Genomic DNA, 25,401 nt, shown 5'->3' with positions numbered 1-25,401 from the left:
AGTTTCTAATTCTCACCTAATATTTCTCTGCCTGACTCATCGTTTGCCTAAGCAAATGTTTAAATAACTGTGGCCAGCCATTCTTACCTCTCTTTTGGGAGGGACTTTTTTTCAAAGAAAGACCGACCTTTTTTCCAAAGGTTGTGTTGCTTGGGGAGCTCTGTGCAAGACCGTCACAATTCTCCCGCTACCAATCAACTGTTGTATTCTTACAGTTGCAAATAGCTGTTGTGGGAGGCAAGGGACAGATTCATGGGTTTTGGAGTGTTTTTTGCAATGGATTTTTGTACACTGACAATTTGTCAGCAGGAAATGCCAAGGGAAGAAGGCTCCAGAGGATCCTACAAGAGAACCAGTAATATCCATTTCAAAACGCGGAATGTCATGCTAAAGAAACAATGGCTGCCACAGGTACAGGAAGAGTGGTTTATAAAACCCGTAGCATACAACTTGGATTTCTGCACTGCATTACATTTTCATTTATTATTTAGTGCACAGTGGGAATCCACTGCTTTTTGCCATGGAACACTGCAAAGGGAGACAGAAACTGAGTCATAGTATTTTGATTAGATAGAAACTGAATCACAGTATTTTGATTACAGTCACTCATATTTTTTAAATCTTGTATCTGTATGTAGAAATAGTAGCAAAGCAAAGAGTAAATTTCGTAACACACTGCTTAACATCATGCTCAGTTGTTGGTACTGTCTGGTTCACAAAACAAAAAGTTGGCGATGTCTGTTTACAAAACATTTTCTAGAGCAAGGCGGCTCGAGAGTAAAGTTGTGAATTTGTTTCAGTTCCAAAGCTAATACCTTCTGTTCACAATCATGGTGGAGCACTGCAGGGTTGGTTTTTGTCTTTGGGAACATTTCTGTCAATTTTGCTTTTGCTGTATGTATTTACCAGTAGAGAGTAAAGTGCTGCTTTAGATTATCCCATTCCATTCTCCAATGCTGACACCAAGTCCCTAGCATAACCTAAGCCTTTTGTTGACCTTTATGCTAATGCTAATCACTAAATAAATAAAGGAATTTATGAAGCATTTTTCAGGATGGTCTTTTCCACACCATCCTTCTGCCAAAATCCTCCTGCTCAAACTCCTAGCTATGCAGCTACCTGAGCTGAACACCTCAGCACTAGTTTTTGAAACACCAGTTCTGACTTTTTATCATTTGCTGATACAGCAAGGAATGGGGGTGAGAGATGGGAGCCATGGGACAGCAGAGTGCAGAGAGCTCTCTTTTGAAGGGGAGTTTTCTTGGCCATCCTTGAAGTAAGAAAAGAAAACTAACTTAAATTAGAATTATTTTTTTAACAGAAGTTGATTCTACATTTTGTATTCCTCTTTAGATTATATTGTGCTTACAGGTGTCCAGATAATAGAGATTTAATCTGTTAACAGAGATCGATGAAAAAGCAATTGTTTTGTATTTAGTTTTTAACGTTGCATCTTCTGAGAGATTTCTTTGCTCGTAAACCATCTTTCACTTTAATGAAAAATGTAGTTTGATTTTTAAAGTTTGACTGTACTATGACAGATTGTATACAATACACTGCCTAGTATTTGTATTCCATTTTGGCATGCTCTAGGTACATTATTATCATATTATTTACATATGTTTTCCGTTGATCATTTCTGAAATACATTTCACTAATCCTCTGACATGCTTTCATCATTTGACTCTGCATGCAATTGTCAATGAGACTGTCTGGGTGTACCAAGAACTACAAAGAAACTGAGAAATTGCCCATGTCTGCTATCAAGGTATTATACCACCCCTTGCTAAGGTAAGAAACATATTCTTGCTTGATGCTTATAATCTGCTTTAGCCAAACATAGCTCCCACCCTCACAAAGCTCAGAAACACGCTGGAGAGAAGACTGTTTTTTTGGTTTGGATTTTTTAAGCACTGTTGTTGACCTGGGTCTAAGCCATGCCTCGCTGTCTGGGCCAAAGGCTCACTCATCATTTGTTTTTCTTGATTCCATTTTAAAATGTCATAATTTTCTCCCTGGGACTAGAAATAACCATCGAATGCCTTCCAAAGTGACTCTCAAAGTGCAAACCAATTTCATCAAGTCCGTAACTAAATTCCAGCTGGGTATCTTCCTACTGTCTGCCAAAAGTGTCCCCCTTCTCATCTGCCATGCAGGTGTTTGGTTTGCTCATCTCCATGATAATGAATCAGACACCCAGTGAGCCCTCAGCTTGCTGCCTCATGATGCATATCTCATGTGTCAGAAGATACTGAATCTGAAAAAAAAAATCATTTGGTGATTGCCTACTGCTGCATATTCAACAGAAAATCCAACCCTGAGAAAATGAGCTGGATTGCTGACATTAGAAAATATGTGTTTACTTATCTTCTTGTAACATATTTTCACTCAGCCTTGCATGAAAATTCATTTGTGGCACTGATGTAGAAAGCAATATAGAAGTTGTCTATCTACTACAAGTCATACTGTGGAAAATATACTGCCTCTCCAGGAATTCTTTTGTTTCAGGTCTGTAATGATGCCCAGGCTGAGTGGTCAAAGCATTTTATCTACAGCCTTATCTTAAAGACATCATTTTCTCAGTGGAGTACCTGGGAAGTTGATGGAAGTAATTTATGCCAGCAAAGCATCTTGTGTGATAAAGCATCCTGAACCTGTTTACTCCTAGCTCTTTTCACAGAGGAATTTAGTGCAAATTGTTTACTGTTCTTCCCTTAGCTCAGTATTGTTCAACAACTATTTACAGCACAACTTTGCAAGGTGTGGAGTATCCTTGGGGGTACCACAAGGCTCAGTTATTGATGGAACGTACCAATGTTTCCACAAGTGACCTCTATGAGAAGGCTTATTTGATATGGACCTATCTGTGGGATGACACAACCAGAAAGTTGAGTGCATGCAGGAAGTCATGTATTAAAATAAACAGGATGCAGGTACATTTATGTAAGATTGCTTAGCTGTAGACAAGATTGCTTAGATGTAAAAACAGGCAAGATAACAGAATTAATAAAAGATAATTCATAGTATAAAAATACAGTATGACTGTGCTGTAAGGAACAAAAATTACAGGGAAATCAGGAGATTTGGGAATAATAATCTGAATTGCAACTACTTCCCATCCAACATCTGAAAGATGCCTTGTTCTAGAATGAATATATATGCAGAAGTTGGCTTTTGAAAATACACTATGTCTGCTTGTCCTCCTTCCATCTGGATCTGATTCACTGATTTCAGACTAGTTACTGCCAATTTATGAGAGTAACTTGTACATGGTAAGCATGGGTTCTGATCCAACATCAATGTGTAGTGAAAAGTATGACTCCAAATTGGACTACTTAAATTACAAAGCATGACATTACTCATCAGTTGTTAAGTTTTCTCAGCGCCATGTGTGAAAATACACCTAGGAAGCAACAGGTAGCCAAGCATGCATTTCCAGACTGCATAAGATGGACCCTTACACAGGCTGGTACTTGGAATGACATATGATGTGCTGTTTAATTAACTTGAGAATAAGTAAAATGGCCATCAAGTTTAAGGGTATCATGTAAGAGAAAGACTTGAGGAAAAAAAAGATTATGGGATGTAAAACAAAGGACACAAAATTACTTACCCTCATGTGAAAGAAGCAGGTATTGGGAAATGTGATATAAAGTCATAAAGTGAATATAGTAGAAATAATGTCCCAGAGACAAGGGGAACCCTCTGACTGAGATATGGAAGGACTGCTCAACAACAACCTGATTTTAGTTCCTGGAGTCTGTCAGACTAGCTTGGAGTGAGCACAGAAAATAACAGTGCAGGGCAGGATTCCCCTCACTCGGTGGATGGACTAGATAAGATAACTTCTCTCATTTCATGCGGATTTCTACACTTTCCTCTTAACAAATGCAGCAGTTTTTGTCATGGATCTAAACATCTTGTCCTTGCTTAGGTCTGGTTACTCATTCAGTATCTTTATGCAGCTATAACCCCAGTTTACCCAGTTACCCAGGGACTTCTTGCCACGTGGATGAAAATTTCCAGTTGGCACACACCAGCCACAGTATCTTCTGTTGCCTTTGACTGGTCTTTATGGTAGAGACGTGGCCAAGAGAATGAGTCTGAGGAGCAATTTTATCCACCAAACCACACCTATCATCCATACAGATTTAGATGGCTCTAAATTACTTCATGAAACTGCTCTGGTAATGCTTGAATCATGAGGCTAAGGACTGTTGGGGGAAAAATTGCTCCTTGTTTTGAATTTAAGGAGTAACAAGTTATAAAGCAAGGAAAAAAAAAATCTGTGTCAAGGTCTTCACACTGCCTATCTTCCTAACCTTGGAGAAATATCTGCATAGACTTTGCATGATAGCATTAATGGAGAGAGAGAGAAATGAGGAACCTTCAAGCAAGTTATTTAGGGGAGGGAGGGAAACTTTCCTCTTTGGCACTTTAAGCAACCTGCATTACCTCCCTGGTGAGTAGACTGATAGCAACTGAAGATATTTAGCACTACCATGCTCAGCTCTCATTGCAGCACATCAGTAGCAATGCTTTGGAATCAAAGTACTTGACCTGCTCATCTACTCGGGAACTAAAGCTGAGTATCCACCTTCTTGTGCCCCCCAGGGATGGCTGACTTTTAAAGTGTTGCTTTCGGCGTAAGACATAACTTACCCAAACGGCCAAAGGGCTGAAACTGCTGAAACTGCAATGCAGAGTTGCTATGGACAATTTTTTCTTTGAGGAGCACACTGGGCATGGCACCAACAGAGAACCCAGCGAAATAAGTGCCTACTCTAGAAACAAGAATGGCAGGTCTGGAAAGACTTTTCCACTTAAAAGCTGCACACTTTGTATGAAGGCTATGGTTTGTTAGGGTGCACTAAAACAAATTTCCACAAATACCTGAAGAAAAAAATACTTTCCACAGAAGAGAATTCCTACTCATGCTAAGTGCCCTGCTAAATATGTGAGACAAAAAGCAGAATTTGGGTCAGTCTCTATTGCTTCTTCCTCCCCAAATACCACCCTTGCAATTCCTTGCAAAAGACAATATGACCATGGAGGGATATATACAAAAATCTGTCCACCTCTTTAATCATCAGCAGAGCCCTCTGCTGTTGCATGTTGTTGTCATGTTCCAAAAACTGGGCAAATAATGATCTGAAATTTAATGAGATTAAATAGACTATTTACAGAATAGTCATGCATGTTGCTTACCTGTTCTGCTACTCATAATAAATAGGCATTTAGTGGCATCAAAGAGTAAATGGAAAGAAAAACTAAGTTTTGTATTTTGACATGCCTGATTCTTCTGACAATTAAGTATCATTATTGTCTTCTCCCATGAATCTATTCTGCAAATAATATGTTCTTAAATATTAAAGCGAATATGTAAGCTAAATAAATAACAAATACACAAAGTTTTCCCAAGCCAGGCCAGAACCATGTGTGTTTTGCAAGCTAATGCCGACAGAGGATGCATGATGCTGTGAGGTATTCAGAAACTTCCCTTTATTCTTACATTCACACTATGTTCATCTGTAAACCTACTGTACTGGGCAAAGTCTACTGTGCTCACTCAAGTTAAACTCACAGTTGCCTCTTGATATATCACAATATGTCATTCAGTAATCCCACTGAGGAAAATGTAATTACCATGCAACATCTTGTGCTGCCTTGGGATTTCTCACTAGGTAAGTAAGAAATAAATTCCTGTCAGTACTGCAGGTATAATGCTGTAGAGATGTAGGAACAGACCAGCTGCGTCACAAGCCACGATGCTGTGTTGAAATTACTGGTCACAGGGGATATATTCTTTTTCAGCTGCAAGCTGTATGCCTTTTCTTTCCACCTGAGTGTGCAGAAACTTGCCCACTGTCCAAATGAACACCTATACAATGCATTTAAATCTCATCGTCTCCCTGTAAGGTAGGAATCGTAACAGAGAACAAACTGAGGTCCAGAGGAATTGCTGTGTGTCCACAGTCATGCAGAAAAAAGAAAAAAAAAATCTGTGTAAGGAACAGAAACTGACCCTTTGGTTCCACCTAGGATCTCTCCCCTGAAACTGTTTTTTCTTCTATAATGCAACAATATGTAACTGCTGTAGGCACTGATCTCTGCTGAACACAGAGTGAAATCTAAGGCTTCTGCACTGGCCTCCAAAACACTTTCTGAGCCTGCCCCAAGCCATCGGAATCGCTGCCTTTTCCTTTGGAATCTGGACCTCCCCTCGCAGCTTTGTTCTGCCACTACAATGACTGTCACAATGGCCAGGAGGAAGAAGTATTAACACCCACATACTTCCCCAACTTCAGCACAGAATTCAAAGCTCCTATTGTGGACCTGTTCTGATTTCTTAATTTAAAGACAAATATACAAATAAAATCAAAGGGAGCTGATTACTCATACCTACAGAGAACAGAAGACTTGTGACTTTTAAAGCTTGTATGTCATTCTGATAATGTAGTTGTGGGTGTGAATAATAAAAAAAAAGATGCATAGGTAGTTGTTCACATTCATTTTGTTTCCACTGGAGCTGGCCCAATGTAGACTAAGGAGACTGAGATCTCAGATTACTGTCAGAAAGACTGACAGCTTCTTATACCAACATTTACATGTTAGCTTAGGATGGATGAATATAGCAGCAGGAAAATTGTAAAAAAGCTGCAAGGAAAACCAAGTTGTCTGCAAGCCAAGACTGAAATGACAGAGAATATATTCCTGGGAGGATAACAGGTTGCTTGTTTTTTCTCACTTGCTCATTTTCATTTGTTTGCATTTTGCTATTGTGATCTTCTCAGAAGCTTTAGCACAGAAATTTAAGCATTTGGAAAAGTTTTTCCTTGATGTCCATGTGTGTACATGACCGTTCAGCTTGTTTTGAGTTTACAAATGTTACGAATGTGTTTTTGCAAGAAAATGCAATTACCGCACAAAAGTATAATCAGCTTGAATAAAGTTGGTTTGATACATTACTGATGCATCCTCACCAATTTCAGTGGAACCTAACCAAAGGACAATGTGGGCTGAGCACTTGTATTCTCTGTGTACGCCAGAGGAGCCCTTTGGAGCTAATATTCAGTGGAAGAACGGCTAATAAATGGGAATAACTTTTTCCCTATCTGGATTTCAAATATATCCATTTTTCTTCTACAGAATTTCTATAAAAGATGATTCAAGAGCACATAGATATAGCTAAATATTAGCTAATTAAAGTATTTCAACCAAAGCATATTGGTTCCAAATTGGGTTTGTCTTACTATTACCTAAACTTTGTCCAGTTTCCTGCTCCAGAGTTCATGAATACTGCAATGTGGTATGGTGATCACTTCCGTAACTGGAAGGCATGTGAAATAATGACTTTCCATTTGCTTGGACTAGTAAGTGCAAAATTATGCATCCTAATGAGTGTATTGGATTCATAATGTTTTAAGTACAGAGCTCCATACTTTTAAACCCCTTTCCACAACATTGTGCTGGAGTCTATCACTGTAATAATTTGGATGAGAAAAAAAACCACAACAACTAAGGAATGTAGATCTACCTGCTTTAGTTCAAGTTCCTTTCTAGCCCCACAAACATCCTTGGAAATACAGCAAACTTGAAACTTATAAAAAATGTTGACTGCATTGTAAGAGGTTCTATGTAGTCCTATAAAAATTAATATAAACCATAGTATTCTTGTTTTAAATATGGTGAAAAGAATTAGCCATCTGTTGTGACAGGAGCTTGACCTGATGGGCCCTGCAGAGTAGCAGTGAGATCAGTGGGGTCCCTGCTGAGCCAGCAGTCCTCTCCTGCAGAGTCAGGTGCTGACGTTGCTCCCCGGAACAACAGGCTGTCGTCAGGACCTCCTCTTACGCTTGTTCTCTATGATCTAGAGCACCAGTGTTGCCTGGATTTCTGAATTCAAGCTGTGCAAAAGTCATTGAAACCATCAGGTCCTGCAACAAACCCATGTAATAAGCTTGCCTGAATAACAGATGCCTGAATCATATGCAGATTAATATTTAATCTTTTAAAAAAATAAAAGTATTTGTTTCCAGTAATACAGTAGCTTCATAGGTATCCTGCTGCGGGAGGAGGGTAGGTATAAGCAGGAGTATTGCCTCAAGAGAAAAAGTGACTTGTAAACCAATTAAAAAAAAAAAAAGGTCAATTTTCTCTTTCCTTTTGAGAAAGAAAAAACAAGTTTTAAATTGGACAACATAATAAGCAGTGTTCCTGGATGGTCCTTTGTTCTGTGTTACCCTCTGAGAGAAGGAGGCAGTTCAGGAGCTGACCTATCATTTTAATTGCTCCTGGCTTCTGCAGATGTGCAAAGCAAACACCTGACACTGAGGACACTGCTGGCTGCTCTGCTGCTCTTTGCCAGTGCTGCACTCGCTCTTAATGATGAGCTGAAGAAATAATATTAATACCCCTTAAAAAGTAATTTATGGCAAGTTTTTAATGTCTGTTCTTTAAGTAACTGGAGTGCTTACAGATACTTTGAAGGCACTAAAATAAAACAAAAAAAATTAAAATCCATGGTGTTTCATAGTGGGCAGTGTAACAATACTGTACCCATGTCACACTGCAGAGACCAACAGTGACAGTGCATTATCATGGTACTCATGAGAATAGTCTTGACTCATGCTGTTTGTGTCTCCTCTTCCTATTCCTCTTTTAGGAGCTAAAGCAGTGCTACTTACAAAGCATCCCTGTTCCAGAAAGAGACTGAGGAAATCAAACCCAGAGAAGGACAGTGGTTGGACATGGGCCACATTTCCCTATTTCCCCTCTGCCAGTGGTACTTCCCTGGTGCTATCTAATCTAAAAGACAGAACAGTGTAAACTGCATTTAGGATTATAGGGTTCCGGGAAGGGAGCAGTGAAAGATTTGTGTTATAGTATGTTTTCAGTATTGGCGTGATGAAATGTCCATTGGGATGAGACACTCCAGAATGAGGTGGAATTTTTAGCTTCATATTTGAAACTGGCTCACTGAATTGACCCAGTGCAAAAATGTCCTCATTGAACAACTTTCTCTGACAGACCATGTCATATTGGTGAGAAGAGCCAGCATGATTATTGAGAGTTGAATGGTTACTACTTTGTTATGTTTGACTTTATATTTTCCTGAAATATGCTAGTCCTTCTCATCATCTGCTTTGTGCTTACTCTGAGTTTCTACTAGGAATAATTAAAAGGAAAGAATGTGTTATTTGGAATACAAGTACTCCTTAAGATCTCAGAAATTCATACTCCGAGTGTGCTTCTGGAAAACAAACTCATTTCTCTTGACAGTGGGAACTGAAAAGATCTATATTCAGGATTCATTTCCAATTGACACCACAATGACACTGTATTTGCTCCCTATTGGTTTAGGAATCCACAGAGCATTTAACAAGCTGTGAAGTCTGTCATTGCAGATTTGATTCACAGCATGTTACTGATGTTTTGCAGCTTACATTTTTTAACCCTAGTTGGTCCTGGCGCAGTGGATAAAATAAATCCAGAATTTACAGGTGGCAGTTAATCCCATGTTTTGTTTCCTTCTTCGGAAGCCAGTGACAAAGCTGCACTGCCTGTGAAATGCAATATATGTATGAAGCCTCTGAACGTCATCCATTTTTCTTGACCAGTGTATTGTTTTGACCAGTGAATGGTTTACAAAACAATTGGTTAAAGAAAGGATAAATCATCATGGAAGAACACAGGGCGGGAGGATGTCATTCCAGGCTTGGTTATTCTCTCATGCTGAAGAGTAATGGCACAGAAAATTATGAGGAAACAGAGGTTTAAAACTGATGTAAACCGGAGAGCTGGACTGCTCCTGCAAACTGCAGAGTAATCTGTTGAGCTGGTAAAGGTAATACGCACTTAGTTTTACTCGTGTGAGAAATTTTATCCATGAGCATACTCATTGAAACCAATGAGACTATCAGCATCTAGACTCCGTGGATGGGAACAGAGTCCTCAGTGCTCTGTGGGAATTAGTACTGCCTAGAAGATCCTGAGGTACACAAGCATGAACGTATCTACCTGCAGCTGACTGCTACTCATGTTACTTCAGCTACACTTAAGTCTCTTCAGGTTAAAAATATGCTGGGGAATTAACTGCACTCCTGTTTTAATATGATTAAGATCCTGAATAATATTTAGACACTGTGTATCTGTTTCAACAGTTTTAACTTTGCTACCTCTTCAGTTCTTTCTATAGGCAATTAAAAAAGACATGACTGAAATTCTTCCATCTCAGCCAAATGGATTGATGAATTTTAATGGACAACATTTATTCCAACACGTAATTAAGTTTGGCAGTCTGAAATCATTCATCTTTGCTTTGAAACTACACACTCTATCGTGAGCACTTAAAACCTTACAACTCAGTCTTGCTATAGGGTGGATGTCTGTATGATAGAGCTGATAATGCAGCTTTCTAGAAGCTGCCTTTGTGTCTCTTAAATTACCTTTCCTTTGTTCATGACACAATGCAAACCATTAAAGATTTGCCCCAGCAGAGGATGGAGCAAACCTCAGTGTGACGCTGCTTTGGCCAAAAGCAACCTTCTAATCTTGAAATGACATTGTAAAGGCTGATAGGCAAGAAATCTAATCTACCTTCTCCAGCCCATGTACATCTCAATACAGAGCTATTCCTTAAAGAATCAAACAAACTGCATTATCTGGTGTTATTCTGCTAGATTATTCAGTGACTGTTACTACTGATTTCCTTGTGAACATATTTGCAGTAGTTTAGCCTTTGTGGTGGAAATGATTTCATTTTAATATGCTTTCTGGAGCACTGCCAGAGTTACAGGTGGTACTGTATGTGAGGGAAGAGGAATTCTACAAGCATGGAAATGCATGCCTTGAGATCCTGAATTCTTTTTCTGGAAGAAAAAAAGAAGTCTCAAAGACCATTAAAGTGTAAAATCTTTCTGGTAGCCATCTTTGACTCTTTCATCACCTGCTAGAAGCCCTTATAGATTTTGTTTTCAGGCTTTACTGATGCTTTAAAATACAGCACACTTAGGTGGATGAAAGACACCCCAGAGGACTCTTCCAGGCAGCTGCTGTTTGGAATACAGTGATCAACAAAACACATCAGCTGGAGATACTTCTGAATGACAGCCACCTCTGGGTTTGACTTAACAGTTTCAGCTGTTGTCCCAGAGTACTTGGCATCCTGTGAACAGGAACAAGTCTTTGTGGTGCTAGCTTTGGAGCATGTTACTGTTCCTCCCCTGAGGCTGGGATCTTTTCCCACCTCAGGACAAACTGGTGGTGTGACCGTTCCCTCTCTTGGTTACGCAGCGTCAGCTCCAGGTCTGTACTGAACTGCAGTTGGTAAAGAATTTATGAATATAGCCTAGAGGAGTTAAGGAATACTTCTCATGAAACAGAGTACAAAGTAAAGCTGATTAAAAAAAACACACTAAGTTTTGCAGACACTTGAAATGTATCCCTTAAATCTCCTTATGAAGAAAAATGCTTTGTTTGGAAGATTCTGATATTCTCTCCTTTTCCAGAATCAGAATTAAAAAGGCAATGCAATGGGGGAAAATGAAAACACAAGCTTTTAATTAAGCCCCTGCCCTCTCCTACATACACACAAGGAAAGAAACATCTTTCAGCTTCCTGGAAGAACTTAAAATTTAATTTTATGGATTTATTTTTATCTTCTTAGAAAGTGGTCAGTTTTGGGGAATGGGTCTTTTGTGTGAATCATTGACTGTTCCATTATTAAAGAATCATTTGGGCCCCTGAATGTTTCAAAAGGTTTGTGCCACTGAACTGTGGGGTTTGTGCACGCTAACAGCAGCAAGCTGGAAGCCTCCAGTGGTCACAGCACAGCCATGCTGTTTGATGTGGGTGCACAGAACAAGCAGTGCTAGGGAAAACCTTGGATTTTCTCATCCACATAACTGCAAGGCGTATCTCACTGCAGGTATACCCCTTATTTAGTGAAATCCTGGACACCTCAAACTGGGTGCTAAAGCTTCCAACAAACAGGGAGGGTGTCTCCCCTCTCATTTCATATGCAGCACGGCTCACTACTGTGATACGATTAACCCTGGATTTCAGGAACCAGACCTGGCTGGAGAAGTGTTTTAGGGCGTGATTAAGAAAACACGTGGTCCTTTCCTTTACAGGTGGTCACTTGCTCACTCCAGTGGAAGAGGTTTTTGACAGTTCATCACAGTAATACCATCATATTTCAGACTTGCAGTTGTTTTGGCACTTTTTTTTGACTCCATGCTCAGGAGAAACAAGAAGGTAAGAAGCAGCTTATCAAAAACATTATGTTAAAAATTCAACTGACTAGTAATTTTCTGTCCTTTGCTATCTTGTGCTATTCTGTTGTATTCCTGGAATGTTTTAAACGAATGGGAAGCATGACTGCTTTATTTCTTATCTTCAGAAATGTAAACTCTGCACAGGTTATATTATCTGGCTGGATTACACATGTGCCAGGATGCCCTGTGGTGTCAGGTGTGAAATCTGGGCTAAAAGATCAAGTATACAGGTCAGAACTGAGCTTATCAGCTCTTGAGAAAAGCTGGAAAGTGAGGGTCAGCCACCTGCAGCGGCTAGAAAGAGAAACAATTGAAGGAGTCAGGGGAGTTGCCCTTGTGGGAAACCGTGAGTTTAACAATAGATAAAAGAATCACATCTTTTCTATGAAGGGCGTTCATAGCTGGTTTGTTTAAACTTTGAAATCAGGGAAGTATTATGCAGGTCAGGCTAAAAAGAAAATTCCGAATACAGCTTCTATCAACCCTGCAGCTGGTCTCAGGTTAGTTTAACTTTTGAAAAATTAAGATATATCCACTTTCTGGATCATATGAAACAACATTTAAGTTATTGCTTTATCCTTTTTGGCCTACTTGTTAATTTTGTTGAAGAACCACTTATTCATGTAGTCAAATGAAAAATAACCCAACAAAATATCCAATAACAGTGACCTAGTCATTTAACCTCAAGCTGCCTGTTTCTACATTCATTTCATGTTTCGCTCTTTAATAATTACTCCTGTTTGGAATAGACAGTGATGAAATGATCTGACCTTTATGTATTATTACTTGATTAGTTTTTCCATATTTGCTGGAAAAAATAAAATCAGTTGCTGAACATTCTTATTAATATTCATTTAAAGTGCTTTTGCATGTCCTTCATGCTCTTCAAGAGAGTTGCTATATTAATAGAAAAGTACTTCTCCTTTCTTCTTCTGCACTACAGCTAAGCAAATTTTCATTAATAATTATTGAGTTTAATGTATTTTTTAAAAATTAGTTTAATCTGTATGAACATCTTCAGGCAAATATATTTAGACCAATGATCTGCATTTATTATCATTTTGACTACCCTGATCACTTCTGCTGTCTCACTGGCTGAGCCGAAGGAGTTTGACTTTTTAGTTCTCTAGGAACCAGACTTAAGATTACAAAAAATGAGATTTGGCTGCTGTGATGCAAGGAGGTATGAGATGGGGTTCATAATGTCAATTTGATTCCCTGGTGTAGAGTTTGTTTCCTACATTGAGATTCACAACAACCACCATCCTGAATTCTCAGATACTTAATCCAGTCAGGGAGAAAGAACAAGATGATGCGTGAAACTCTAGCTATGTCTATGAACACAACTTAAGCCTCTCTCAGCCTGCAAAAAGTACCTTAAGATAGCCTGCACCCATACATGAAAGTCTCTCTTACCGTTCCTAAAGCTGGGGTCCAATGCATGAGCACTGGCTTGCCAAAATTAATGGACAAACTTTCAGTGCCTTGGTTCTAAACCTTACCCAGCCTGAGTGTTTAAACCCACAGATTTGGATTCTCTTGACTAAACACCTACCAGTGTAGGATGCCACACTGACCTGGGCTGGCATCAGCCTGAAAGCAAGGGAAAGTCCTTCTATTCTTCTAGGCCCTGGAGGCATCTATATCCCTGCCTTGGATTTACAGGCAACTTTGAAAACTTGGAGGGCGGGGAGAGGGAGAGAGAGTCAAGTTCATCTTGTGTGATTGTCCCAGAACTCTTGAAATTAGGCATAGCTGACTACTGCTGCATATTTATTAATGTTAAGGGGAGTTCTGCCTCCTGAATGTGTTAACCAATTATTATCTTATAAAATAGAAAAATTCAGCTAGGAAGTCAGACCAGGTTGCTCACAGCTTGATCCAGTCAGGTCTTGCAGACCACCAAGGATGGAGACTGTACAACCTCCCTGGGCATCCTGTCTCCCGGACTGTCCTCAAAGGGTAAAAACTCCTCTTCCTGCCTGAACTTCATTTCCCTTCATGTCTGTCATCTCTTGTCCTCCCACCGTGTTCCTCTGTGAAGAGCCTAGTTCCATTTTCTCCCTAACCTTTTCACAGGTCCTGGGAAGTTGCCTTTGAAGCCACCTCCTTCCAGGCTGAGGAAACCCTGGTCCCAGAGCCTCTCCTCACAGAGGAAGTGCTCCAGCCATGATCAGCTTGGTGGCTCTCCACTTAACTACTTCTTTCTTCTGTTCAGCATCTTTCTTGTGTTGGCTGAAGGGGAGCCCAAAACTGGATGCAGTACCCAGATGTGGTCTAGCGAGTCCTAAGTAGAGATAATCAGTTCCCTCAACCTACTGGCTGTGCTCCTGTTCATGCAGCTCTGGATGCAGATGTCCTTCTGTACTGCTGTTCATACAACTGAACAAAATTCTAATCCTCTGTTTCAACCTGCAGAGTGATATTTGCTCAGACAAACACTGCTTATTCATTTGGCTTGGTTCTGATGTTCAGAACCAAGACTGGTTCAAAGTCTGGAACATAGTCTGTTGATTTCTGTCATTTTTTGAAGGAAATTCAGCAGGTAGTCTGTGGAGGTGATCAGCAGGCGATAAACAGCGAACACAGCAAACCTGTGCAGATCCCAAAAGAAGTAAAATACATTAACACTATTATATGGGAAATGACTCTGTGAAAGTTCAAACAGAAAAAGCATCAAGATCCCGGAAAGACAGACTCTGAAGATCAAGATTCTTTCTAGAGATGATGTGAGGGGAGAACATAAAGTTTGTTCTTCATTTTTCCACAGTTGCAAAACTGTTCACTACCTAAACTGAACAAAGATAGAACTAACCAGCATAGCTGAGCCTTCAGATAGAGACCTGCTTACAAGCCTCTGAAGTAATATATCTGTAAACTTCTAGTACATCAGAAAATGCATTTCTCTTCGATTCAATTTCTAATGCAAGCTAGTGTTTCAGTGGTAGGCCTGGTAGCAGCCTTAAAGCAAGAAAAAAAAGAGAAATACTGTATTGCTTCCAGGGAAAGCTAAGTGTAGTAGTAAAGGATGTCTGACAACATGGGCAGCGGAGATTTAAGTACTGTGGGAGACACTTCATCCTCCACATCAATGACAATCTGCAGTCATGACAGTGTGAGGGATCAAACATGACGTGCAGGTCTACTCTGTGCTGCTAACCCATGACTTCATCATTCAGCATAAGCCATGGTGTCAAAGATGCACCAGAAGATAATGGCTGTCTCTACGTCTAATTTCTTATGTACAATCACACAGGCTAGAAGGATTGAGATGGAATATAAGAGGGTGGTATCATGTGAAATGGATGAAAAAAAAATCTATGCAGCTGGCTTATTTATCAGTTTTCCCAAAAGGACATAAAAAATGAGTAGTTTAAACTGAATTAAATTCTTTCGGGGAAAAAAAAAAAACAAAACACTACTCAACAGGTTGGGATGTTGACAGCATAAAAGACAGACTACTTAAGGATAAATCTTGTGAACCAGGTAATGACTTTTGAGCAACAGGCAACAGATGAGATCCTGCTTCTCTGCAAGATTTGTGGCTTATTTGGGAGGTCAGATAAATACGAGAGCCTTGAGTAAAAGTGACTTTGTGTGTAGAGAAGCTAAAGAATTATACTTCTCTAAGAATGCTGAAACATTCTTTCCATGTTTTCTTTAACTTCTTTTTGCTAGGACACAAAACCTTGAGTCTCCTATCATACAAACCAAATCTTCACCGTCAGTATAAAATCAGTATGGTAGGTCAGAAACAGTGTTCCCAAATATAAAGTAATGGGCTTTTTTTTTTTGGTGTTTCTTTTAACTGCTCTATAAAAGGTTCTTTATCACGTACAGTGGTTTTCAAAACTTTAGAATGTGTACAGCTTCCTTTTCCCTATTATAAAGGTTTCACCACCTGCTCAGTAGGAAATACATTTTAGAGAAAATTATGTCATGTACTGCATTTTTACAGTCCAGCTGCTTCTTGACTGTTTCCTAGTAGATACAGCAATATGCTATTTGTTTGTTTCCTCTGAAGCTTGAAGGTAGTTACCATGAATCATGCTATCCATTTATTCTTGACGTACAAGCAGCACCTTCTGTTAACCATGTAAAGGTACCAGAGTAAACCAGACAATTTACGACACAGCAACTTAATGGATTTAGTCGTAGTATGGTTCTTAATGAAAAGTTAATCTTCTTATAAACAACGGATATGCTTCTAAAGGAACTCTATCATGGATGAAACTTAGCTGAACAGTCATTACCTGAGACAAAGTGAAGGGTCACTTGTACCTTCGGAAGGGTACCTTGTACCTACAGTTACTGTAGTAAGGATGTGAAAATCTGATGGAAAGAGATTGAAACTTATCTCATGGTATATTAGGGAGAAAGTATGGTTAGAACCAGGCAGTCATTAGGACTTTTATATTCTACTTTTGCTTGTTTGATGTACGACAAGCTCTTCAGCATATTACCTGCAAAAATCAATGTATGACAACATATCTGATGCCAAAAGGGAGAGTCACGAGAACGAGTGCTTCAATTAATCCTTCTGTAAAAGTTGCTATGGCAGTTCACTACAGTATTATTGAACTACCAAGCAGCTATAAAACAATGCAGTTTAAAGAGCTGAACAGATGAGGACCAAACACTCAGGGGAAATAACAGAAAGGTTGACTTCAAGGCTGTGCAAGTCTCAATTCATTAACTATTTCACAATAGTTGAGTATATTTGAAGAAGCCACTACAACTAGACAAGCTGCTTGAGCAGCTAGTTATTACTGATGGTGTTCACAGAATTCACGATAGTTCTGTTGTCTGTATTTCAACATTTTCCTGAAGACTGGATTTACTCCGACATACAGATCAGCCTGCTGACCTGGTAGACAGTCTACAGACAGAACAAACTCTAAGCTAATGCACCAAACGGGTACACCTCCTTCACAGCCTAGAGATAAACATATATTTTTAAAAAATTTTTACTCTTATTTAAGCACTGAGACTGGAATAAAATTTAACCCTGCCTATGGGTACCAGGATTTGGAATAGCTGCCTCTGCCATTCTGGAAATAAGGTTTCATGTGCCTGAGGACAGCCAAGGGATGAGACAACTCCCCCCATTACCGCTAGGGTGAGACAGACTTAACAGAGCTCTTGTGGAGTCCAACCAGACTCTCTTGCCAAAAGGAGCTCACACGATGAGGGTGTTGCTCTCTCTGCTCACGTTACCAGCTTCCTTCAGCAACAGAACTGCCCTACAGACAACAGGACCTATAAACTAGCATCTTCTGGTAAACATTTCTGGCTCTGAAGCCACAGAATGGTAGCTCTTACCAAACAAACAAAAAAATAATCTACAAGACAACAGTTTAAAATGAAAGGAGAGAAGCTGAATGATTCACAGGTTGCTGCAACATTAAGCATTTCAAGGCTGTGATTCTCAGAAAAAGTACTAGAATAAAGCATTACTTTACTAGGAAGAAAAATTTTTTTTAAGCTCAGATATCGATCCCCTCATTTCTGCAATGATGGATGAAATTATTCATCATTGTCCAAAAGACTATGTAACAGTCTCTAGCAACACAATAAAGACCTTGCAACAACGAACACTCTAGACACGGATATATACAGGTAAGCACTTGTGACATGGGAAAGCCCCTTTCAGACTGATTCAGAATGGAGACTGTTTTTTCCATATTTTGCCTTCAGGAATGGGCTATTGGCTATGCCTGGGAACAGGTGCTTCCTTCCACTGTGAGAGATGTGGCATTTTCTGAAATGAAAACATCTTCTTACTTTTTTGACCAGTCTTGGTTGAGCTGCCCCCCTAGCACATGGAGATTAGTTAAAGAATCCATCTAGCATGTAACTTTCTTTAATTAAAAAACAAAAGTTCAAATTACAGTTTCCCAGGGGCTGTGCAAGGGTTGCAATGGAGGAGGGAATTGCATGTTGGATCCACCAAAGCTAAGCAGAAATGCTGTGAGATGGTGCAATGCAATTAATGCCCCATGGCATTGCCACTGGAAACCATCACATCCACTCCCCTCCAAATTAACAGTATTTCAGGTGTCGAGGCTTTACAAAGTAAGATCTGGACCTTTCAGAGCAGGTATTCTGGTGATGGTGTTTGCTGCGTTTGGCTTTCCCAGGGAGTACTGCTTTGTAGAAGTGGCAATCCCATTTCAGGGTGGAAGAAAACAGTTTGGAGCTGAAGTAGATTTGTTCTTTGTCTACTTTGATAACCTCTATGTTCTGTTTTCTTTGCCTCGTCTTTATGTGGTTTTAGCACTCTGCAGAGCCCGGTATGCTACACGCAATGTGACAAATCTCCTTTCCTCCCCATTCTGCCAAGCATATTCATAAGCAAATGTAACAGTTACACGCAAACAGGAACTGTGTGTATGTAACAAACAACAGAAAAAAATAAACATGAGCATGAAAATAATCTTTGAAGATACTGTTTTAATGATAAATATTAACTAACATACCAAGGAAAAAATCCCTTGGGTAAATTACTTCGGATGGGCAAATATCACATTTTTTTGAGTGAAATAAACTGCTGATCAGGATGGAAATGTAAGGTTTCTAGCTTCTTTTAACAAAATAAGTGATCCCCTATGGAAAGAAAGCATCTTAGATTTTCATATGAGACCAAACATAAAAAAAAGAGAGTGAGAGCAAAATGCCCACTGTGCATACTAATCCAACATGATTTTTGTAAAATGTTCAAACTTGTAACCGATTTTTCATTTTCTTCTGGGAAAAGGCTGTCAAATGAGGCAAGCACTATACAGACACATTTTTGCTCTTTAAGCCTGCGTGTCTATTAGCATTCCTTCCAGCAGCAGAACTGAAATCAAATGCAGTATGTTTCACACCTGTAGCTAGGAGACACTTCTGATTTTGATAGCTGGATAAGCAATATACTTATGTACTTGATCTGCAATGTTGGGGTTTTTTTCCTTCTACAAGAGAGCGAGCATTTTCTAGAAACTCCATTTTCTTTTCGCACCTTTTACTCAATGCCACTAGCTTGCAAAGTGCAGTGGTTGTGAAGTCTTCAAATCATTTAACATGAAAAAACGCACACCTGCCCACCTGCTGCTACAGCTCAAGAACTCCAACATTTCCGAAGACAGCTGTTGACTACGCAAAGGGCAAACCAGCGCAAGAAGAGCCCAGAACCTCAAACCTGTAGCAGGGATTTTGATCAAGGCAGGGAGCACTTCTGGAGTCTCGCTTCAAGCATGCAAACGTTATCTCAACAACGCAAGTAACTTTTCCTAGCAACTGCGATGTACTTGGCTATTTTATGGTACTTGCTCTCGCTCGGGCGTTAGCCCCCTCTGCAGCCGGCGGGTTACAGCCCGTCCCCGACGGGCTTGTGCTGCCGGCGGGGACGAGCTCGCCCCGCCGGGGCCCTGGCTGCCTCCGCACCTGCTGGGCCGGCGGCGGGCGGGCGGTGCAGTGCCGCGGGGGGCTCCACCACTCTGCCCGGGCGCGGCGGGGAGCCGGCGGCAGCGCCCTCCAGCCCAGCCCGGCCCGGCCCGGCGGTCACTCACCATGTTGACTTCTGAGACCACGTCGATGCTGGCGATCTCTATCCGCATGCCCACATCCACGGGCGGACCTGCGGGGGGAGCGGAGGCGGCGTTAGCCGGCGAGGGGCGCCCGGGGGGCCGGGGCGCGGGTCGGGGGAGCGCGGGCGCCTCACCTCCGAAGTCGGGCCGGAGGCGGATGTCGTAGCCCTGTAGCAGCCTGTCCACTGTCTCCTTCACATAGGACATGTTGCTGGGCCCGTCGGCGCTGCGGGAAGGAGCACAGCGGGTTAGCGAGGCAGCCGCGCGGCCCCACGCCCGAGCCCCTCCGCGGCGCGGCACGGACCGGCGGCGCTCACCTGCGCGCCACGCACGCCACGGCCAGGACCAGCGGCAGCGACAGGGCTCGCGGGCCGTCCCGCCTCGCCGCCACCGCCCCCCTCATGCCGGCCGTGCCGCCGCCTCGCGGGGGACGAGCCGCGGACTGCAACTTGGTGCGGAGCGGAGCAACAATTCTCCACAGCACCGCGCATGCGCGGAGCGGGGCGCCGCGGCCGCCGGGGAGCACGGCTGCACGCGACGGCCCGTGTGCGGGGACCTCCTCCGACCCGACCCGCCCCGACCGCACCGGCCTGGACCCCGGCCCGCCGCCGTGGGGCTGAGGAAGGTGGCGCGGCAACAGGTGCCGGCGGCGGGATGTCCCTGCCGCAGCGGGCAGCGAAGCCGAGCGGATGGCTGGGCAGGGCGGGACCGAGAGACCCCGGGCTGCCGTGAGGGGCCGCCACGGCCGGGTGCGTCCGGCCCCGCTGGGGCGCGAAGTGCTCGGCGAGAGAAAATAAATAATTGCCGAGGGCACTTCTCTGTGAAAATTCACACTGGCGGGCTCTGATGTTTAATGATAACGTAAAAGGGAACTGGCGAATTCGAAAGAAATTGCGCGTGTTGGTGCAAATTGTACTTTATCCAGCTGTGAAGGCTTAACCCCGCATCCATCCATCGCGCTGCTCCTCGAGCGGGTTTGTCGCTGGAGCTGTCCCAGAAGTACCGCTGTGGCATATGCAGGAGATCGCAACAGATTTCTAGTTGCTATTTTTCAGCCAAAGTAATTGATCTTGCATTTAGAAGGGGATTTTTTTTTAAAGAGTCTATGAATTGGTGCTCTAGCGTAGCCTGACCTCTTATGAGCAATATTACACACTGACTAATCAGAGCCCTGTGAGCAATTTATGACTTTGCCAGTGCTGCTGTTTCCCTGCACAGCAATTCAGCACAGATAACATTTATCCCTTTCAACTTCAGCCCCCTCATCTGTGCGCTATACAATCCTGCGTGCCATGACCTTGGGATACGTACTTGATATTTTTGAGGCTCCTACAGTGTCACGCAGACTTACCTCTGAGAAAAGTCGGACTTTTGGTGATGTTTTTGTGGTTGAAATATGCCACGATATTTGAAAAATGCCGGAATATTGAAGTACATAGTTTGTGACACGAATTGTAATGATAATTTTGGATATTTTAACTATGTATGTTTCTGTGCAAATCTGTCACTCTTGGAGAAGGAGCACGACGCACTTCCTGAGAGATTACAAGAGCCTCTCACCCTCACAGCTGCTTCTTGTAACCTTGACAATACAAGTTTATGAAAATTATTATTTTATTAGTATTTTTTTACAGTCTAATAAATATTTTCAGTTGGCTTTGAGGACTTATACACTGAAAATACCTTTGTTTTCCTCTTATTTTAGTCTTTTTTTTTTCTGAAAAATGTGATATCCCAGCTCAACTCAACAGTACTTTAGCATTGCTGTTTGGAAAGAGCTTTCAAAATTTACTAATAATGATTAGTAACACATTTTAGTAGTGTTCAGTTATAATTGGTGTGGCTTGGGTATAGCACTTTTAAAAAAATTCTTGCCCATAGAAGTCTACCAAAAAGGTATCTTTTTGTTCAGAGTTGTATGAAACATAGCCATAATAAAGTTACCCAGTTGAAGCACTGGATTAGGATTTTCCATGGGGTGATAGACTCCTGTTTTACTTCTTGGTGGTGTGCAGCATTATATCCTGTAGATAATTTTAGCTTTGTTAAAAGCCACGTGAAAGTCAGATATGTCTCTATGAAAGGGAGACCACTGCTCTCTATGGCTTGCCAAAATCCGTCTTAAGGCAGAAGTGCAGGCGTTTATTCTATATGAATTCTTCATTCTCTGTACATTTCAGGGCAGCTTTAGTTTGGACTAGCTGTAGTCCGGTCACTGGACTGAATGCCCATTAGTGGTTGAAATGTTTTAGGTGCATTTCTGGAGCTTATCGTCTGGTTGGAAAAGGTGTGAGCTAAGCATGCCCTGCAGGTCTCCTGCCGTTAGGGATGCCTCAGCCCAACAAGTGTATTTCCAGGGAGGGTGAGGATGTTCTTCTCGGCAAGGCGATTCCTCTGAGAGCTCTCCCAGCTGAGCTGTCCTGGCTTCTGCAGACCAGCATTGAGCTTCCTTCACTGAGCATCCCAAAAATAAGACTACTGAGCTGTTGAGTGTTTCCCAGAGGTGGCACGCTATGGAAATTCAACTCCATTTTGTTCAGCTTGATCACTGGGGACATCTGGGCTCTAAACTGGCATCTTGAAGCAACTGCAAATATCCCGCTGTGTGGAGACAATACTGAAAAGACCTCTCAGTAGTTGGGGCTTGGGAACAAAGAGGTTGATATGGTACTTTTAATAACCACACAAAGGAGGAGCCACATGGCATGACACTGCCACAGCAGGGGTGGTGAGAAGGATCCTTTTTGCCCCGTGGGGTGGGTGATGGCAACATGACTGGGACCTGTCTTCCATTGCTTCCAGGACTGATATAGGTAAATTATTAACAGCAGGACTTCCACTGCCCCAGGTGTTACCAACTGTAACTCAATAGTTTTATCAGAAGTTTAAGGAATATTGAAGTTCTGCCTTCTTTGCAGAATATCTAGTTCTAGGAAAATACAGCATGCTTTTCCACGCTGCCAGTGCAGAAGCAGCTTCTTGTAATTTTGATAAAAATACTCCTTGTGACATAATTCTTGCTTTAGGCAGCTCTTTAACAGTGCCTTTTACAAAGAACAGGTGGTGTCCAACATGAGTGACCATGGCAAGGAGGCTAAATTTCAAAGCCAAGATATTATCACTATTGTTCATGAACGTTTAAGAGCTTTTAAAGGTGACGAAACATCTGCTGGTCTGATTTACGGATGTGGCTTACAAACTGCAGCTTCTTCTGCAGTCAGTAAGCTTGATTCAAAATACAGCAGTGTGTCCTTCCATCCACTCCAGTGGTTTGCTCACTCACTCAGGCTGAGTGAAACCTGACAGGTCCCCAGCATGGCTTTTAGGCATCTCGGAATTTGCTGAGCGCCCCATAGGTAGATGTGCTGCTTTGCACTTTTGGAAATCAGGCTGCTTAGTGCCTAAAACCCTAGGAGGTTAGTCTGGAGAGTTTTGCCACTAGTTTGCAATATTTTTAAAGAAAAACAGACTTCTGTGGTGGCTTCAATTTCTGCTCTTACAGTCTTTTCTTATGGTTATTTTCTCATATTTGTTGTTCAGTAATCTCTTTTCTTTAAACCATTGCTAATGATAATGCCAAATTCCTTTCCCACTCATTTCCACACTGGATTTAGTATTTATAGGGTCTGTGAGATAGACATACACCTTGTAAATAAAATTTTTAAAAAATATTTTCTGGGCTTCATTAGTGAAGGCAGACCTTTTGGGTAGGGAATAATTTAATCTTGATTAAGCATATATAAACACTACTAAACTAAAACAATTGAAATCCAGTAGTTCTAACATAGTAACCATGACTTTTTTTCATATTCTGAGGCATGTCGATTGCTTACTAGAAGCAAGACAAATAATATAATCGCAAAGCATGATCCATAAAACCATCCTGGGCCAATTGCATGGTCATTTTTGACCTTCATTATGCATAAACTTTCAGGAGGGAACCTCTTTTCTTACACAAAGAAATGTTTCCAGTTTATTAAAGATCTTTTTTGCAATGCTCATTTTCATTTGGAAGCAGAAAGGGCACACAATACAAAGATAATGTCCTGCTCAGACAATGTTGGCTACTTAAAAAGAATGCAAGATCACTGAAGAAAAGGAAAATTCTTCCTGTTTCCCACTGGGTAAGATCATAGGAAGGAAGACCACAACTTTTAATGAAACTAGGGGAAAAAAGATTGCACAAGTGGTGACTATGCATCTCTCTCTAGAGATACTTTGTGCCTTCTTAAATGTAGAATGAGGGAAGGTGTGTCTTTGTGATTCTGCTCAAAACAGAGAAGGGGAGCTGCGTGCCTCACACTGTGCACTTTGTATATGGTGGTGACGACTGAAAATGCTAATATTGATAATACTGACTGGTTTGAATAACTGGAAATAGAGACTTGCAGACCCAGGATACGAGTAATATAAGTGTCCAGCTGGACTTGCAGTTCTCCAGTCAGTGGGGAGAACTATTGTGGGAACAGGTACACCAGCCACAGTCCAGAAGCAGGACTGGTGTTAAGTGTGAAAGCAGCATCATTAATTAGCAAAATTGCATTACAGTGTACCAGCGTGCCCAGAAAATGGAATGGGAAACTGAGCTCAGAATGTTTGGATTATTCATTGTCAGACATCTGTGCCTTACTGAATGCTTGGCTGTGTGGCTTGTTGGACTGCGTACACCCCAGGTAAAAGAAAAATGAGAAACAGGATGGATATACATTTTTTCTTACTTGGCACTGAGCAGGTGACATTTTGCAGTAACTATACTGATAAGGTATATTCAAAATTTTAGATCAAATTTTCAAATTTGTAAAAATTAAGCTAAATGGTTGTATTTGAAAACTATGAAATGAAACCTAGGAACTCTGAAATGACTACATCTGCAGGTGAAAAACAAACCCTGTTAATATTTATACTTAGAGAAAAGAGGCAGGTAATGAAATAGGTCACATATTTCATCTGCTTAGTGATAATGCTGTTGTAATTTTATACCTACAATAATCCCTTGAGTCAAATGCAGCTTGTGTGCAGTCTTCGGATGGCAGAAAATGGCAAGCTGGAGGTACTTTTAGTGTGCTTTGGGGATTTCAGTGCAGCGGGAAAGCTGCGCAAGCGATCGAGAAGACCTGCGGAGTGATGCACTGAACTTGCGCTTTATGCTGGGATCTGTAGATGGTGCGATGCTGCCCCACACTGAGGAGAGCACCTCACCCTCCCAGCAATTTTGCTTTCCTTTGGGTCTCTCAGTAAGCCTCCACACCCTCGCCCTTCCCTCAGGTAATAAAAAAGGTACAGCTCAAAACTCATGGCCTCTTTGTGCCCCATTTTTATCTGTGTTTTTATATGCTGTAAAGGTCAATTCAGATCTTCTTAGTGCAGGTTCCACTTTCTTTTAAGAGCCTGTGAAACACTTTGGACAGTTCTTTTAAAGAATTAATGGTAAATATCAAAATTGTGAATTGAAGTTATTCACCTTTAATAATCAAAGTGAAAAGAGAATATATAGTAAGACCTATAGGATTCTTTTTGTCCTATAATATCTACAGCCAGAATAATTTAGTGAG

General features: G+C 41.3%; 1 protein-coding gene across 1 annotated transcript in view; it reads right to left on the bottom strand.

Moving 5' to 3' along the window:
* Positions 1 to 20,201, bottom strand: part of GABRB1 (gamma-aminobutyric acid type A receptor subunit beta1) — a 141,886-nt gene extending 121,685 nt beyond the window's left edge. The window contains exons 1-3 of the mRNA XM_068403349.1: positions 20,167 to 20,201; positions 19,984 to 20,075; positions 19,832 to 19,899 (exon numbers count right to left, since the gene is read on the bottom strand). Of these exons, the coding sequence (XP_068259450.1) occupies positions 19,832 to 19,899; positions 19,984 to 20,056 (141 nt within the window). The 5' untranslated portion in view covers positions 20,057 to 20,075; positions 20,167 to 20,201. The remainder of the gene's footprint in view (positions 1 to 19,831; positions 19,900 to 19,983; positions 20,076 to 20,166) is intronic.
* Between the last annotated feature and the right edge of the window lie 5,200 nt (positions 20,202 to 25,401).

The sequence above is a fragment of the Nyctibius grandis genome, chromosome 6, assembly GCF_013368605.1.
Source record: "Nyctibius grandis isolate bNycGra1 chromosome 6, bNycGra1.pri, whole genome shotgun sequence".
Taxonomy (NCBI): domain Eukaryota; kingdom Metazoa; phylum Chordata; class Aves; order Nyctibiiformes; family Nyctibiidae; genus Nyctibius; species Nyctibius grandis.
This window is presented reverse-complemented; position numbering and strand designations above follow the sequence as displayed.